This window comes from Ochotona princeps, chromosome 1 (genome assembly GCF_030435755.1).
Source record: "Ochotona princeps isolate mOchPri1 chromosome 1, mOchPri1.hap1, whole genome shotgun sequence".
In the NCBI taxonomy this organism is placed as follows: Eukaryota; Metazoa; Chordata; class Mammalia; order Lagomorpha; family Ochotonidae; genus Ochotona; species Ochotona princeps.
This window is the reverse complement of record NC_080832.1, coordinates 86,675,945-86,695,582: the sequence shown is the minus strand read 5'-3', so window position 1 is coordinate 86,695,582 and position 19,638 is coordinate 86,675,945. Positions and strand designations below refer to the sequence as shown.

The following is a 19,638-nucleotide window of genomic DNA, read 5'->3' as shown; positions in this document are numbered from 1 at the left end:
ACGTAGGAAAAGTTCCAACACAAGGAGATGTGAAGGTTGGCTGATCTTTGAGATTTGCAGGTGTGGAATTTAGTTTGTAAAAACATCAAAAATTCTGAGGCCTAAAAGTTAGAATAGTGAAGGCTGATGTGACATCTGTGGGAAATAATAAAGTTCATTCGAAAGCTGCTACTTATCAAAGTTGTATTTTAAAAGAGTATTCACACTAGCACAACATAGCAAATATATCAGAAGACAATCAGTGTATCAAATATTTGATTTGATAAACTTATAAACCATGATGGTGAAACAAAATGTAGTTCTTTTTCTGTTTCTCAGGGTCAAAGATTTTCTTTTTATGCTCAAATAAGACTAGTCTGTGAGTTTCAGACTTTTTTAGTCCACATGTACACACCTCTTGGGCTGAGATAACCTGCCTCTGTACTGAGAGCACTTTTAAAACATGAATATTCATTTGCCATAAAAGGATGTTATTGCCTGTAAAAATAGGCCTTACTTCTTTGGTTACAATGTTTTCTCCTGAATAGGCTGTAGCCAGGTTATTATCTAAAGAGACATGAATTATAAATGTCAGCATCCCCAAATTGCAACTAGTTCAATCGTATTTGAATTTAAGTGAGTATCATGGAGCCCCAAAGTAGCAAACACAATACATATGCTTTTGAATTTGTTATTCAGACATTATAACATTTCAATACATCTAGCACTTAGGGCCATTCCGCATTTTAACCTTCCTTGTTGATACAACCTTTTTTGAAAGTTCAGAAATGAACCGAAATAACTTTGCCAGCATTTAGAATTGAGATGAAATAAACTGAAGGAAAATCAGAAATGTTTTTAGAGTGTAACTAATCTTCAGATGATAATCGAATGGAAGAATTGTTTTTGCAAATCAAATTGGAGCAGAGACAGTAGATTAGAAATGAACAAAAATGTTCAGTCTATAGATATTTTAACCTTAATTTGGAAAACAAATGTCTCTGTGCCTTAAGCATAAAAACTGAACTAAAGCTGCTACAGTTTATCTGAGAGGCAAGTAAAGATGTGGAGAAGAGAGTTAAAGAAGTCCATGATTTTATTATATGAAGTGCAATCTTTGTAGGCAAAAATGCAAGTGTTAAGTAAATTTAAGTACTATATGAAATAGGAATCATGTGCTAAAATACACTAGTTAAATCACCCTAACTAGTTGATTGTGTACTGTATGCCTAGCCAAGTGCTACTGAATTTCTATATATTATCTTTTTTCATTTTTTTGCATTTTATTATTATTATTATCATTTTATGATACAGTTCCATAGGCTCCTGGCATTTCCCTTATCCCCTCCCCAATTCCCTCCCCCCCACCTAGTTCCTCTATATCATTACTAACATATAGTTCTTCATACTCAGTCATATGTCCATCATTGCGGGAATGGACAATGGCAGAGAGTCCAGAATCCTATTGTCAAGATATAGTAAACAGTTTCATTGTAAGTCCATCTTTGTCTGGAAGTAGAAATGTATACTACATTGTATCCTCACAGCTGGATGTTAGTCTCCATTCCACAGCTACTGTACATCCCCTCAAATGTAAAGTCATGATACAAAATCAACAATAGAAAGAAAAATAGAAATTTACAATACCATGAAGTTAAATGACATGTTACTAGACATGACAGTCTCCATTACACAATTACTATACTATACATCCCCTTAAATGAAAAGCCACAAAACAAAATCAACATCAGGAAGAAAAAAGAAATTAACAACACCAAGAAGTTAAATAACATGCTATTAAATGACTAACGTGTAGCTGAGGAAATGAAAATCAGAACCTTCTTGAAGAAAATGATGCTACTGTATGATCTACGAGTCATTGAATGATTTAATCAGAAGAAAGTGTTTTGAAGAGATGAAACTAACAGAAAACAACAAAACCCATGTGATACAGTTTCCACTGATTTTTGTTGAAGTGTGTCTCTTCTAGATGGGTTTTGTTTTTTAATCCAGTCTACTAATCTGTGACGTTTGATTGAGCTTAAGCCATTTACATTCAGAGTTTAATATGTATGGGTGGTGCTTTGGTCCTGTCATTTTAGGAATGGGTTGTTCACTGGTTTAGTCTTCTGTTGTCATTTTACTGGGATGTTCTTCCCATTTGCCTTTGGTTTTGGTAGGTGCTATTCCTCTTCTCTGTCAAGAGAACATCTTGAAATATCATTTGTAGGGCAGGTTTGAAAGAGGCAAATTCTTTTAACTTTTCTTTACTGTGGAAGAATTTTATTTCATTTTCAACGACAAAAGAAAGCTTTGCTGGATATGTTATCCTGGGCTGACAATTTGTTTCTTTTAGAATCTGGAATATGTCACTCCATTGTCTTCTTGCCTGTAGTTTCCTGTGAGAGATCTCCTGTGGGTTTAGTTGGCATTCCTTTATATGTCAATTGATTTTTTTTCGAATGCACATTTAAGGATCTTTTCCTTATGTTCAATTGAAGAGAGCTTGACCATCATGTGTCTTGGTGAAGATTGCTTTTGATCAAGCCTGTTGGGAGTTCTGTGCCCCTCCTGGATCTTGTTTCCCAATTCTTTCTCCAGATTAGGGAAATTTTCCTTTATTATTTCATTAAACACATTTGCAAACTCAGCTTCTCTTTCTGCACCTTCTGGGACTCCCATAACTCTTAGATTTGGCCTCTTAACAGTGTGTTTCATTTCTTGAATACTTTTTTTGGCCTGATCCAGCTCTGCTTATAGCTGTTTGTTTGCTTCCCCCGATGACAGGAAATATCTTCCAATTCTGAGATTCTTTCTTCTGCTTGCTTCATTCTATTTTGGAGACTCTCCATTGTACTTTTAATTTGTTCTACTATGTTCTTAATTTCTGATATATCAGCCTTGGTATGCTTTATTGCTTCCCTAAATTGTCTGAACTCTTGCATGTGCTTCTCATTGTTGATCAGAAGCTTTAAAATGACTTTTATGGATTCTGTGGCCACCATTTTCTCGATGTCTTCCTCAGTTAACTCTGAGGTTGGGTTTTGCTCCTTTGCAGGGGAGTTTTCAGGAATATTCATTGTGCCTTTGTCTCTTTTTTGCTCTTGGTCATTGTACTTCTGGTTAGCAGAGTCTTCTCCTTGGGGCAGGTTTCTAAAACTGTGTCACCCACAGGTCTACAATGTGATTTTACTTATTGCAGTTGGTACACAACTTTTTGCTTGCAGCCTCTTGTGTCACAACATCCAGTGAGTTCCAGGTGTGGGTTCTTATGTTAGGTTTCCACGGTGTTCTCCACAGCCCTGGCTCTTGGCTCACCATTCTCCACCTCCTGTGATACCATGCTGAGACTGAACCGTTGTCTCTGTACAATCTTTATCCCACTTCCGGTTGGAGCAGGTCCCAGGATTAGAGACTCCAGATGTCCTATATAATTAGGTTGTTTGGTGGCGCTGATCTTTTCAGAACCTGTTGGACGTTAGGTCTGGGTGCCACATGGACCTATTTTGACCCATACGATGCCTGCGGGACCAGTGCAATCCACGGAACTCAGTGAGTTCTCGCGAGCTCAGCACATGCGCAGTTCACTATTGTCCCCTGCAGTCCTAAATCTATTACCACAGTGTGCAAAATGGCACCTGATGTACCATTACTAGAGTTCTTGATCTGCTGGCTGTCAAATCTGAGGGCTACCCAGACCTGTCTTGGGTGGAACCTCCAGAATGCCACATTGCTGCAGTTCACTGAGTCAGAAATGAGTTCACTCCCAGCTCAGTGTATGCTCAGTCCTTTCCCTTGCCTTTGCCTCCTTACGCAAAATGGTGCCCAATTCAGCTCTAGGGGGCCGACTGGGCTATGAAATCCACCCTGTTCTCGCACTGCCCGTCTGGAATCTTCTGCTCTGTCTCTGCTCCTGGTCAAATCAAACAGACCAGCAGGATGGACAGTTCTTTGTCTGGGTTCACCTCCCAAGCTCCCAGTGAAAGTCCCTTCCCACCTGGTTGCTGGTGGAGTTCCAGCTGCTGTTAGCTAATTCTGTTGGAGTATCAGTCACTGCAACACCACACCATTGTATCCTCTGCTTTCATGTGTCTGTCAGTCTCCAGGTACCCCTCCGCTGTTGTTCTGTCCTTTTCTATTTCCTGAAATATGTCCTCTTTGCTTCATCCTAATTAAATGTTTTTCCGACCATTTAAATGTGTCCTTACCCTATTCCGCCATCTTGGTTCTCCGAATTTCTATATTATCTATAATCATTGAAACACCATAGTATGCAGACCATGATAAATTAAGTTCCATTCATGGTATTGAAACAATTGGAAGCTAAAGAAATTCACCTGGTGAACTTCAACAAAATAATAGCACAATAAATAAGATTTATTCATCTTTATTACTAAGTCAAATATACAAAGAGGAGGAGAGACAGAGAAAATTTAAGTCCAATAGTTCCATCCGATGATTCACTCCCCAAGTGAGCGCAACAGCCGGTGCTGTGCCAGTCCGGGGCCAGGAACCAGGAACTTCCTCCAGGTTCTCCCACACAGATGCAGGATCCCAAAGCATTGGGCTTCTTGGACTGCTTTCCCAGGCCACAAGCAGGGAGCTGGATGGAGAGTGGAGCTGCCGGGATTAGAACTGGTGCCCGTATGGGATCCTGGCACGTTCAAGGCAAGGACTTTAGCCACTAGGCCATGCCACAGGGCCCCAATAAAATTTTGATAAGAGATCCCTCTTTAAACATGGTTAGGAAAAATGTGGGAAGACACTGATTATACTTTTGTGGTTTTAATTTTAAAGATCTTATTTTTTGTCCTATTTTTCTTTGTTTTGGTCTTTTACATTGGGAAACAACAATACTGAGACGTACAAAGGAAGCAATTCTGTTCTTGCTTTTATTTTCTTAAGGCTTGCAGTTAAGCAAAATTTACACCAAGAAATTAAACCAACAGTGAAGTCAGTGGCAGCCCTTACCAAAATGAGGCTGCTGGTTTTTTTGCACACTGGTCATAACTAATGGTTGGCACTTCAAAGTGATTAAGTTGCAAAAAGAAAGGTATCTGAAATCATTGCTGTGCATTACCTGTTACTTGATTAGCTTTTCAAAATGATCTGATTAAGACGCACATTACAATGCAATAACACAATAACAGTTCATTAAATGCTTTAAAATACATGTTAGTTTTGTGCTAGGCTATTAGCCAACCTCATTTTGTACCTTGCTATTATACCTTGACTATTACACAAATACAACATATATAAAAGCAGAAAAAATTTCCCTTTTGAAAAGCTATTGTGCTTGCAAATGTAACGTCAATATCAATGCAATTTAAACAACAAAGAAGTAGTCTTGGTTACAAAGGAAGGATAAAGAATGTAACCAAAATAATTATGCAGGCTATCCATAGTGTAAATCAAATAAAGGACCATTCTCATATTTCAAGGATAAAATTCCAGGAACATGGTAATTTTAATTTCCCTTGCATTTAAAATTTATATTCAGGGTTCTCATGATTAAAAAAATTAAACTCAGGTACAATTAGAACACACATTATTCTGTTGTAGATTTTGTGCACAGCATAAGGACTACACCATTTCTCATTCTGTAAATAATTATTTGTCCCTGGGAAGAGGTAAGTATGTGAAATTAGGCAGCAAGTCAGATACTAACAGTTCCTGAAGGCCATATGAGTTCCCTCCTAGGCTCAGTGGGAATTGTTTTTTGTTTCCACAGAGTATCTGTACAACTACTACTGCATTTTTGCACTTTTTCTTCCTGGCTTCATTCTGTTGGGTTTTGACTGAGGCGTGGCAATCCTATATGGCTGTGACTGGAAAAATTAGAACACGGCTTATACGGAAGCGCTTTCTGTGCCTTGGATGGGGTAAGCATATTAATCCAATACTCTCACATTATTGTTAAAATAATGTTGGGCAATTAAACTTTGAAACAGTAGAGAGTGATCATCCTCAGGCTACTTTGATTTGATACATGGAAGAGGAAAAATATGGAAATGATCAATTTTGAACATCCATTTGTTATTTGAACTTTAAAAGGAAATATGTATTGAATACCCATGTAGTACTCAGTTCATCAACAGTGCCCATGTGCTATAAGATGAGACCTGAGATATAAATAGACAAAGTGACTTTCTGCTAATGCTTTTGGAAAATACAAAAATGTAAATAGTTCAAAGAATGACAATTCAGTAGATATACACTCCCTTCAAGACAATTATAAAGAATCCCAGAAATCTTAAAACATATTTTAAAAGAAGTCTTCATTGAGCAGCTTTTAGAATGCAGTAATTTAAGCCACCATTTGGGATTCATATCACTATGTCAGCTGAAATCCTGGCTCTTCTACTTTGTTTCCAGCTACCTACTGCTCTGTCTTGGAAGGCAGTTCCTGGGCCATCATTGCTGCCATTTGGGGGGTGAGACAATAGATAGAACAGAGAGACAGGCTGTCTCTGTCACTCCCTGTCTCTGAGTTTCAAAGAAATTAAATATATCTTTACCTAAAGCACAATAAAATGAAACCAAGCAACTATGAGTAGTAAAAACTCAAACTTCTGGTGCCTGGATTATAAGATTTCCTACGGGTATTTGGAATAGTGGTATATGTATTGCATTACGGAACACTGCAACACAACGAATTCAGTAAAGAAATTTATGTCCAATTCCATGTAATAAGAGTATTAATTCCTCAATTGTAATCCAGGACATAATTTTTTCTTTTGCCTGTAGACATATTTATTTCCGCTGCGCTTCCATTAAACTCCCCCTTAGGTACAGTCCCCTTCAGGTTGAGAGGGAAAAAAGAAAGAAAAAAAATGAAATGAAATGAAATAGTGAGTCTTCATCTCCATGATGTTGTTGAACTTGTAGTAGAGGCATCAATGTGACCCTAGCGTGGCACAGAAGAGTGTCCAATATCTTCCTGTAGAAATTAATGCTAGAGTATGACCCATGTGGTTCAAATGGGAGTATAGTACAGACTAGATCATGGTTACCCATGAGTGGTAGTAATAACAGTGACAAGGAGGACATTAACAATCTCAGGTGATCATATACAATCAGTTTCTCATGAATTTCTGACTCATTGTTTACATCATAATATCTTACTGCATGTACAGTACAATTTATAGGTATAATTTTTAGATTTGATATCATATCATCTAATATAACCCATCAATAAAAAAGTCAAAAATTACCTGCATGATGAAGGAAAAAAAAGTAGAGAAGGAGGCAGAGATCAACACAGAATTTGTTATAAATGTGATTACCAGTGTTTTTTTTAAAAATGGAATGCTCTGTCTAGTTCCTGTTGTTAAACCTCAAGAAGTGACATGATGTCAGTAGGAAAGGATCACAACACACAGAGAACAGCAAAACTCATAGGCTCTTTTTTGTTGTTGTTGCATTGTATTTTTTAATCAATTTAATTAGTTACCTAAACTACAAAGTTAATACACACATAATAAAGATAACATATAATTGAAACACTGACAAATGGTCTTTGGAGTGGTGATGAATTCCTTCATGAGAAAATGTAAAAGAAATGAGATGGGCAAAGGAAATGGCATGATAAATTTTTCAACCTGAAAGGCAAAGATCTTTCTGAGTAGAAAGCATGAACACTGAGAAAACTGTAAATAGTATAAATTAGGAGAAGTTCTGTTGACCAAAATACAATGAGGTTTCAGTAAACTTGAAAGAGCTAAGTGTGATTTACAAAAGTGTGTACCAAACCATGTTAGGTCAGAATTGAATCAGGTAAACAGGTCATTGAATTCCCTGTTCCCACATTCTTGTTCAATTAGGTAATCAAGAAAGAGATAAATGAAACGTACAATTTGATGAGAGTCAATATGTGGCCCACTGAATGTTGCACTTCTTTGATATTCAGTCACACCAGAACCTGTGGTTTTGCCTTTCTGACTTTATAACTATAAATTCCCTTCATAACAGAGTAAACCCCTAGGGAAAAAAATAACTAAGATATGCTAATTCTCTGTTATTACTTCCCTGGAAACCCATGCCAAATATGGTGGTAACCTAGCAACATCAGAGAAGTGAACTAAGTTAAAAATCCAGCTGTCCTTCTCATATTTTTGTACTGAAAGAAATTTTATAATGGGAATACAGTTTATGAAGTAAGCCATTCCGAAGTGGCTGCTCTGTTTTAAGCATGTGGAGTGTGCCCTGGCTTTTCTCAGGTCACTGCCCAGGGGTTACAGCTGGCTATGAAATCTGACATTGTTTCTCTTGCAGGTTTACCAGCATTAGTAGTGGCCACATCAGTAGGCTTCACCAGGACGAAAGGATATGGCACTGATCACTAGTAAGTCCATCCAGAATGATGAACCATGCTAGTAAATAAGCACATAAGGAAATGTTGATGAGTCTTGTTTGGCACTCCAGATGTCCTGCGTTTTGTTATGGAGTCATTAACAATATTAACCTTACTGAGGAATGATAAGACTGTGTAGGTACACAAGGTTTAAGGAATAAAGACCATATCACTCTTTAGAATCCTTGCTTTAATATCCCATTTCATGGTAAGGCCAATACAGTGTTTTAAATATTCCAATTTCAGTATGCATGTTCAGTGTCAAAAATATTTTAGAACTAGATAAATACTGATATGTTTTTCTTCAGAATAATTCAGCTCTGATATTATAATTTTATTGATGATAATTTAGATTGTTATTAGCCAGCTTTTGCTACAATGACTCAAATTTTGTTGCTATGTTGGGGTAATAATATGAAAATTTGTAAATTAGGGAACTGACAGGTTCTGAATCAGAAAATTCTTGGGCTGTGGAAGAAATTAGAAAAGAGGAAAGGCTCTTTAATGCCAACCCATTTATGCCTGAAATGATGATAAATTCTGTGGCAGTCTCTATAGTTAGGTTTACATTTAATCAAATTTAAAACAATGACATTTTATATTTTACTGTGTGTGTTCTTAAATTTCCAGAGATAACTAAAAATGATGCAAGAGATGTGCCGCTTATTAAAGGCATAAATTTCAAAATGTGATGTTCTGTTTAATCATCCTTGGATTTAATCCCACTTAATTAGGCTGTCTGATTTGTTCATCCAAATTGGGAGCATGCAAAGAGATATCTCTGCACCTGCACAACCAAGCGAAATATCTAAAGAGGTTTAAAACCTAATGTTATAGCACTTGCTGTTCTTGTGAAGTATGTACTGCTGAAAGAAAAATTCTGGTACCCTGCGTAATAGAACTATAGCACTGTTATTTTTATTGCTTTCTGCAATAGGATTATTTTAGCTGGAATTCACTATTTAACATCACTGTGATGGAAATATGGAAAGAAGTAGGATTGTAGATGTCACAGTTCATATTTTCAAGGAGTTTATAAGTTGAATACAATGCCATGAATAACGAATTGATTTTATAACTAGCTTTTCTTGATAATAGTGTAAAATAACTTAAAAGATATACTATACCTTTGTTATTATTACTTAAAAAGATAAAGAAAATCTCAGCTGTAAGAATAACTTACACAAAATATAGGAAACATTCACTGATCATCTCAGAAATACCAAAATATGTGTTCTGTCAGACTAAGTTCTTTTTTCTCTGAGAATTTTATTTCAAAAACAGAACCACAACTAGCATCAATAAAGAACACTTTATTAAAACAACTGTGAAACAGCAGATATCAAGGATTCTGCTTAAAGGCAACTTGCTGATTCTGTAGGCAAAGAAAGTACGGAATGGGTCAAATACAAAGAAAAAACAGTTGCTTGAAATAATGGGTATGAGTTTGCATCCGCAATACAAAAACAAAAACAATAGTCACTCACATTTTGCTACAGATAAGTTTCCTGGGTCGTGTATATGTAAATATACCACTCTGCGAAGTCTCTCTTACCCTGTTTGTTTCCCTGTTCTATGAGAGAAAGAATGTTTTCATGCAAATTGATCATCACCTCTCTATCAAGGCAAACCCACATCTCTTGGTGAACTTTATTACAGAAACAAACATTCTTGTATTTAGTTTTATCAAAAAACGTATCTGTAGTGAATTTTCCTATTAATATAGGAAGAAAATTACAAGACAGTTCATTCTATGCAGTGACTGCCTTTTTTACGTTTCTCCTGAAATCTCAGTGGGCTCAAGGAAGAGCAATTAAATGCCTGGTGTAAAAGCACACTGCTATTTCATTAAAATATGGTTATATTAGTCTCAAGCATATTGTTGTTCCTCAAAGGAAAACTTAATTCAGGATACTGTGAATGCTGATATTATTAATCAAAGGAAATGATTGTTCCAAAGCATGTTTTAATTATGCAGATTGAAAAGGAAATATATACACATGTTACTAAGCTCACAACTTCAGACGCAATGTAAAATTAAAAGTAGATTCCATTCTATGTTTTGAGCAATTCAGTTCACTTTCTCAGAGGGGTTTTTATATTTTAAATAAATTATGTATATGTAAGTTTATTGTTGATATTGAGCATTAATTTGGTTTTATATGTAATACTGTAAAATTAGTCATAATAATATTTTATAATTGTTTAGTAGCTTATATATGCATTTGTTTATATGCATGTGTTCTGCATATTTAACTTAAATATGGCCATCCTTGTAATAAAATATAGAGATCTCACTGTAAAAGGGTTTTAAATAAAGTCTTTCTACTATCTGAAGGTTAACCCTTCAGATTAAAGATTCTTTTTAGGGAGAGGTAAGTAGTATTTCTCACTCATGAAATGATTGAATTTTAACTTATTCCGTGTTTTCTACATTTTTAAAAATTATGAATCTTTGAACTATGCCAAAATTCCAAGACTAACCATGTAATCAAGGTTATATATGAAGCACTGTTTATTGATCTAATACTTATAATTAATTTTTGTTAGTTTTTATCTAATATTCTTTTCAGCTGCTGGCTGTCTCTTGAAGGAGGACTACTCTATGCTTTTGTTGGACCCGCAGCTGCTGTTGTCCTGGTAAACATGAAAATCAGCTATTTTATTTTCTTAACATCAACAACAACAAAAACTTTGATCAGTTAGAGTGACAATTTTGATAACATGCTTATTTTGTAGAAATTTTAAAATTTAACAAACTTACTCTGATTTGAATTTCAATTGCTTTCGATCTTTTGTTACTTTAAATATTCTGATTTTGAATACTGAAGAATAATAAATGAGTATGGTATTTCTCTTAAAGTAATTTCACATTTCCGATGAAGAATGATGCTACCTGTTTAATGTATAGAAGCTCGTCATTTATTATTTTACTTTTACACAGTCTGTACAGGCTAAAAATTTATTTCTATGAAGATCTCTTTAGGGCTGCTTCTTTCAAATATCAATATCTCTATCATCTATCTATCTGTCTATCTATATGGCAGGTTTCTCAAGCTCTGTGATACTGACATTTTGAAATAGAAATTTCTTTGTTGTTGAAGCTTTCTGTGTATTTTAAGATGTTCAGCAGCCCACTCCTCCACCCTCTGTCATATAGTAGCATCCTCCAGTTGTAGCGATCAAAAACAGTCTCAATACACTTCTCTTCCTGATAGTTAAAATAAACTCAGTTGAGAACCATTGCCAGATGTCATGCATAAGAATTGAAGCATTTGCTTTTTGGATCACAAACCAATTCAAACATTTTTGTTATAGTAGTCTGCAGAATTTCCTTCTCTTTCTCTCTTTCTGTGTCTTTGCCTTTTCCCCTTCCCTTCTCTGTTTCTAAATCTGCCCCTCCTTTTTTCTTTCTTTGTCTGCCTCTCTACCTCTCCCCCATTGGTTGAGTTATTAATTTTGCTTGCCAAAACAATCTTTGCAGAAAATAAGGGAGAAGAGAAATGATCTGCATGAAATACAAAGGTTCATACCACTGTGCAATTAGACTGCTAGCTGAAAAATTAATCTGATTTATTTAACAGTTTTTAACAGCTGGGAGCATGTGACATCTTTCTCAGCAATTCTGATATGTGATTTTTTTTTTCTGACTCTGAAGTTTTTTCTCCCTCCTCAAAGGTATAATAGGAAGCAGAAATTGCTCATAATTCATCAGGAAACCAAACAACACTACGCAGGAGAATTGGCAAAGAGTACAAGGAATTCAAATGTAGTAGACACACTTTTGTCTGCTGCATTGAATTTTTATTTGATCAATGGGATTATTTTCATAAGCTACACAGTTAATATACACATAGCCCTAATGTGAAGAAATAAAGATATGTGTATAATTGAAACACTAAAGAATGGTCATTGGAATGATGATAAATTCCCTCAGGATTAAGATGCATATTAGTAGAATCCTTGGAATCCATTATCTTGTAGTTAAAATAATAAGAAATTCAATGACTAATCAGTATTCTCTTGATTAAGAGATATCCATGTATCTTTTAGTTCCATTTTTTTTCTGAACTCTTTGAGCTTCCCTCATTGTGCATCTTTGTAAGGTTTTACAAATTTACTTGAGAAAATTTTCCAACTGGTTTCATATGCACTATTTTATGCAAAAGAATTTCTAAATATTCTTAAGAGAATCTTAGAAAGGAAATGATAAATGGTCACGAATTGTATTTGAAGAATTGCTGCCAGTGTCCATCTCTTTAGGGATTCTGGTGAACTGAGTAGATTTTCCCTTTTGCTTAGAAAAGCATGGTGCAGCACTATGCTATCCACCCCGTGGTAGGTGAAGAATTCAGGGGTTCGGTCCTCCCTGCTGTGCACAGCTGATAATTCTGCAGTGCCTTTGGTGGCCAGGGATCACTCAAGCCTCCCACTCTTGAGATTCAAAGTGTTTTTGCTCTTGGGTATAGGGTCAACCCAATTTACTCAATTTATTTAAAGCAGGGTTGACTTAGAAAAATTTCAGATTGAACGTTACTTTATTCAGTGTTTGCTGCAAAACTTGAGATAAGATATACTTAATGTTCTTTGGAACATTGAAGTAACATCCCACTGTTAAATTGTTCCTTCCGCAATTATATAAGAAATATGCTGCCCATCCCTACTATTGTGAGTACACAACTCTCTAGTGATTGTAAGTTAAAGAGAATTTTCAGAGAAACAGGGTCCTGATTCCCTTCAGTACCATTGAAAGGTCAACTTTGTTTCTGTTTGACAGGTCAACATGGTGATTGGCATTTTGGTATTTAATAAACTTGTTTCCAGAGATGGGATCCTAGATAAAAAGCTCAAACACAGAGCCGGGTAAGCTGCAATTGGTGGATTTTGAAGAAACTTTACCAGTGAATCCCATTCTCCAATTCCAGATCATCATTGACCGTATTTGACTGTGCCTTGGAACTTGTATGAGTGTGCCTGCTAAATTCTGTAGTTTCATGTTTGCCATGTGCTGTTTTTGAAGAGTATGATGAAAAACATAAAAATTACTTAATAGAAAAAAAATTTGGGTTTTTGTACTTATTACCTCTTGTCAGATAAAAATGCTAGATTTAAAATACTTCTCTTTAAGTAAGGGTTTTCAGTGCCCTCCCATTCATTTCCACGAGGACAGCAGATAAATTAACACAATGTTGGTATGTAACCCTGATCTGAACTGGAATAAGCAAATCAAATTTTATTCATTAAATATATCAGAAAAAAATCTTCACTTGAAATAATAACTTATCAAACACTACTCCTGCTACATGTTTTCATTCATTATGACATTTTGTGTATAACTTGCTAGAGTTATTCATAATTTTCACTTGTCCATTTTAGCCACTTTAACATTTAGAAAAGCATCTACTTTTATCTCACTATTATTATAATATCACTCTGTCTAATGACTTAAGAATGTTTCATATGCAAATTGATATCAGCTTTTTCAGCGTACTTCATCACTTCATAAAAATTTGTAGATACTTGAATGAAATATTAATGCCTTTGATTTTTCCCTTTGCATCTTTTCTTTTAAAGAGGCGTATAGCTTTCTCTTTTCTTTTAAACTACACCTTCATTCAAGACATGCTTTCATAATTATTCCCTTTGTTTTCATAATTTATGGCATTATTTTATATTAATAATGTTTGACCAGCTAGCAGTGAAATTTTTAGGTGATTTGTATTTTCATTTATAGGTGATTTGTATTTATGTTAATATTTATAAGTTAACCCATTTTTCTTTCCAGTAAAAAACTAGTTAAGTGCCTTCAGTGTAAAAATTTGATGTCAATTAATATCAAATATTAAAATTGCAATGGTATAAAATACAACATTGGTATTTAATTTTTAAATGGGAGATCACTTCCCATTTTAAGTCTTTTTTTTTTTTTTTGGAGGTGAAATGGTTTCTTCGGTAGGAAGACTTGGACTTGGTAGAGATGCTGAGCTTCCTATACCATTTAGAAATGACTTTTCATGTAGTGACTCTCATTATTCTGCACCAACTGTGGTTGCATTTGAAGATGTAACCCCTTCGGCTATTTCTCTACAGAATAAGTTTATCATACCAAGTACTGTATACAAAAACTCAACTGCACAACAACAATGGGATTTTTACTGGTTAGGATAAATCTTTGAAATGAAGCAGAGTCTTTCTTGGTACCCAGCTCTGCAATTTCCTTGCTCTGTGTGTGTATATTTGGGCATTTTGTTTCACTTCTCTGGTACTCAGTCTCCTCATCTTCTGAATTGGCAGCATTATCTTTTCTGCATTTTGATGTGAAATATAATGTATATATGATATTCATTAGAGTCTCTAGCAAATGGCAACAAGCAATGGAAATTGTTGAGTTGAATAAAATGACAGGTTATTAGCAAAGGTCTCTGATTATCCATCAAGAATCTGTGACTACTATCTAAGACATTAAGGAAAGGAAAAGTTGTAATCAAAAAGTGAGTGTAATGCTGGTGTTTTGTTAAATTCAGTGTCACTGTGGTTTGCTTTGGCTTAGCTTGCTCCATCACATTATGAATTTAGAAAATACTCATTTCAGACTACATATTTAAAAGGACAACTAGAATGCTCAAATCTCTAATGCTAAAATTATTTTTAGCTATGAAATTTGCCTCACTAGCTACACTAACCTCTAATTCCAAGGCCACTGTTGAGAAACAGAAATGTCTGTTGTATAAAGGCAGAATGCTTGTCACTGTCAAAAGCAGAAAGCAGCTTAACAAATTAATGAGTCCAGGTTTTTGAAAGTATTTCTACAACATCAGATGCAATTTCAAGCTAATAAACGTATTTTAAAATTCGCTTTCTGTTACAAAGTGTTGTTGGAGGAACCCTTTTAGAAGCCGACTGATGCAGAGAAGCAATGGGGATAGTAATAAACTTTTCAGTGAAAAACAGGACAGTAAGAATTAACTAAATAAACAGTATCAGGGAACTAAATGATTACTTAATTTAGCTCTGTAACTGTGAAACTGATAATTTAAGATTGCTTGAAAATACATGTATTCACAGTGTTTCTCTTGGAACTGTAGTGTGATTTAGCACTAAATATGTTCCTGATTCTTTCTCCTTTTGCCTGTTTCTTTGTTCCCTGTCTTATCTTTCACAATGAATGATAGGATATGGTCAAGTGCACAGCTTTTGTTTTCTATTAAGGAATAAAGGGTTTGCTCTCTGTATATAAAAAAATACATAAATGTAATAAAAATTTAAAAAAATAGTATTGACTTACATGTTTTATAATACCGAACCCATATTAAATTCTAATGCGGAAAATATATTTACCAAGGGACAATTTGTTACAAGTAATACTGTATTTTACATAGACCGTGATTACAAAGGAAAAAAAACAAAATAAAAGAACTTGTATCTTTTAGGACATATTAAACAAAATTTAATTTTCTCTAATTTTCTGCAGTGGTGCTTTATTGTATCTATGGCTTGAAGTTGCTTTATCATATCTACTTAAGATCAAGGAAACTAATTGCTAAGATTATCTGTCTCATGAGAGTTTTCCAAATGGAAGAAGACACATTCTATTTCCAATGAATTTTTTAGAGAACTAATAATAAATTGGTCAAATAATTTATTTTCCTATATTTGAGAAAGGAGCTAGAGCCTATGCATTTTAAGATACTATTACAATAACTTATATTCTAGCATTATAATAATATTACACTAATCACCTGAGTAACCAGGACTTGGAGACACAGCAGTGAAAGGACCCATGTTCTTACCTAGCATCCTTGTGGAAATAGGCTAAAATGGAACAAATGGGCAATTTCCTTAATAATAAGGAAACAATATTTTGATTTTCAGTGTGACAACTCATGTAGCATCTAAACTGCACATTTTTCACATTAATGTCTATTAAATAAAGTAGGAAAGATGTTATGTGTTCAGGAAATCAGTTGTTTCTCTACACCGTTCACATCATAAATACATGCAAAGTGTGTCCAACCAGTCAGCATCAGGCTTGATTTTTAACACCTAACTCTAGTTAAAACAAGAATGTATTAAAAAATGGTTAAAAATCAGTCTCAAAAGATCTCCAGTCCAGGCAATAAGCATTTAAACACTAGCTTAAAATTCATTGTTAGTAAATTTTGTACTTAAAATACAAATTTTCAGGATAGAATGCTTACTTAAATCACATGCTCAAAGTTATTTCTGGTTAATCTGTCTTTTCAATCTTATTTCAGAGGCTAGAAACAAGGTATCTGTAAGTTGAAAAAGATATCTGTTTGCCAAACATGGATACTAAGTAGCCCATCTTCTGTGGTAAAAAAAAAATAATAAATTGTCCCATGTAGTTTAAAAATGAATCATATCAGACTTTTAAAAGATTGAAGAAAATTAAATGTATAGTTAGAGTAGTGGTCATCATTTGCCAGAACAATCCAAATTAGTATGAGATTGGGGTTAGACAGCTAGCTAACGGGTAACCACTTTGGAGATAACGAGTCAGGGTTCCCTTTGGGAGTACATCATTTCAAACAAATGCCCAGTGAGGCATTTGTAAACTTCAGCTGGATGTACTACAGGTTATTAATTATTTTGACAGATTTGGAAACGTGGTTGGCTGGTCCACATGGCCTGATTTGAACTAGGAAAGTTTTTACATCATACTTCCCGCATCCCCACCCAACGCTGAAAGCCTGGATTTTACTCATAGGTCCACGAATAAATCTGCTTCCTTCATAAGCTTCGTAAGCTTCCTTATAAGCTTTCAGGCATATAATCTCATTAGAGCACTATTCACAAATATGCTTACTTATGTAAACATGCTAAATTATAAGAATATTAGTTATCTCTTCTGCCATTTTTGTTATAGAAAAGGCAAGGCACGTCGCTATAACATTGTGTTGAAATCTATAGGACAAGAATTACATTTTACATAAAAACACTATAACATGAGGAATGCACCAGAGAAAGCTACTGCAGAAAACTATTTCAATGTGTTTGAATTTTGGTACCAGTAATTTGTATTTGTTTTTCTTAATAGATTTATGTTCTAATAAACATATCATTTTCAATGGGCACTCTTCTAAAACAGGATGTGTATAAGCTTTTTTAATGCAGCATGATTTTGCTTGTAGGATGTTATAAATGGAAATGTGGATTTAGTGCCAAAATCCTGTAGACCAACAAAGACCTTCCAAATGCTGTAAGATTGGAGCCTACAACAAATGTTCAGAAAGAAATTTTTACCTAATGATTATGTTTTATTAAAGCAGAAAAAACCCTCCACTCCTTATTATCAACTGATATTTCATCAAATTTCATCAGTCCCTATATTCAGATCATGTAAAAACACGAATATGTTGATGCTATAATGAATTTCAAAATATGAGTTTATTTATATAAAAGCTATTGTTTCACAATTGAATACTCTAAGATATGTAACTTCTTATATTGAACTTCCAAAATAAATGCTTATTTATATTTAGATGATTTCAACTAATTTACTTGCCTTCTGCAAATGTCAATGAACATTTTAAAACCAGTCTTTGCATGTTTAACTATCAAGGTCTGAATAAAGGGTTTGCACTGTTTATCTATACAAGAACAACTTATCAGTATACTAGACAACTTTGATCTAATGACACAAGGGACACTTGTGTAAATAATAGAAATAGCACTGAGTAAAACAAGCGACCATAAATGTTACAAGATAGTATGTAGTGTAAATGCATCTGTTAACTGACCTAGAACATTAATTTTTGATAAATATACTTTCTGCATGAAATCATATTTTAAAGCTAACTTGCAGCAGCAACGTTTTTGGTGACAATTCAATATTTTGTTCTTTTTGTGGGTGTTCTGTTTGTTTGCAGTCAGATGAGTGAGCCTCATAGCGGTTTGACGCTCAAATGTGCCAAGTGTGGAGTAGTTTCAACAACAGCTTTGTCAGCCACCACCGCCAGTAACGCCATGTTAGTCCCAATCATTTACATCTTCTTGTTACAAATCTTTTACAGTGCATGTGAAAAAATACTATGATGCAAAAAATTCTGTTTGATAATACTAGAGCTAATGCAATACTTAAGTATTGTAATTGGTATTTGCCTTTGTAATTAATGTGGGATAGTTTATGAAACAAACTCAAATGTTATCTGCTTAGTGGTTTCCAAGTTAATGGTCTTGGTGCCACATACAAGAATGATTTGTCGAATGGGGGTGTGGTTATGTCCTGGGGCACGTTGTGCAGCTGTGTAATGTTGCTTTCTCTGTTTCTCCATAGGGCATCTCTTTGGAGCTCCTGTGTGGTATTGCCCCTCCTGGCACTGACGTGGATGTCTGCAGTTCTGGCTATGACAGATAAACGCTCCATATTGTTTCAGATACTTTTTGCTGTTTTTGATTCACTGCAAGGTTTTGTTATAGTCATGGTGCACTGCATTCTTCGGAGAGAGGTGAGAAATACAGTGAGAGTGAGCTGAATGACTGTTTCCTTGCGAATACTCATGCTGTTGATTTCAATACCTCGATCTGCATATTAAAGCTAATGTCCTCCACTGGAAACTATTGATGAATCAGAGCTTAAGGGAAACTTTAAGGCCCTAACCCTCTGAAAGTGACAGATTAAAACAAATGAGACTGAAGAAAGGGAAAAACAACCCCAAGTGTCAAGAACCAGGGAGAGAAGATTCAGGAGAAGCCAAGTGGAATGATTGGCATGTAATCTATTAGAGAAACTTGAGGCCAAGAGAAAAAGGTGCACTTTTTCAAAACAAAAAGTTAATAATAATACAATGATATTTCTTAAGCTCTACATACCATATCGTCTCTTTACAAATATTAACTAATTTTATTTGGTGTAGGAACTGTTGAAGATTAATGAACACTTCTTTTGATTCCATATTAAGTTATGCTCAAGGTTACTAAAGAGTAATAATTTTTAGTATAGATGTTAATGTTCAGAAATGTGCATAGTGGGGTATGATAGGCTGTAACTGTCCTCAATAGCAGTAGGCTGATAGTCATAGCATTTCTCAGAGATATGATTGAGAATTATTTTTAACAGTGAGAGAAGAAAGAAATAGTCCTTTGTCAGGGGAGACACTAACCAGTGTCAGATTAATCCAGAACAGCAAGAAGTGTCAGACTTGCACTGTTTAGGGTTAAAATGTTGCTTTTCCACCTGTGAGAAAACTATTCTTAATGCTTGCAAGCACTGACACAGTATTTGCAAAGTTTTTGAGTCATGTTAATATTTACTCTGTGGATTAGTGGTGACTAAAACATAGGCT

At 34.8% G+C, this 19,638-nt stretch overlaps 1 protein-coding gene across 2 annotated transcripts in view; it reads left to right on the top strand.

The window, feature by feature from the left end:
• Nucleotides 1-19,638, top strand: part of ADGRB3 (adhesion G protein-coupled receptor B3) — a 726,224-nt gene that overhangs the window by 656,369 nt on the left and 50,217 nt on the right. For both annotated transcript variants that reach the window (XM_004580472.4, XM_004580473.3), the window contains 6 exons: nucleotides 5,711-5,861; nucleotides 8,254-8,323; nucleotides 10,906-10,972; nucleotides 13,110-13,195; nucleotides 18,223-18,321; nucleotides 18,630-18,801. In XM_004580472.4, the coding sequence (XP_004580529.2) occupies nucleotides 5,711-5,861; nucleotides 8,254-8,323; nucleotides 10,906-10,972; nucleotides 13,110-13,195; nucleotides 18,223-18,321; nucleotides 18,630-18,801 (645 nt within the window). The remainder of the gene's footprint in view (nucleotides 1-5,710; nucleotides 5,862-8,253; nucleotides 8,324-10,905; nucleotides 10,973-13,109; nucleotides 13,196-18,222; nucleotides 18,322-18,629; nucleotides 18,802-19,638) is intronic.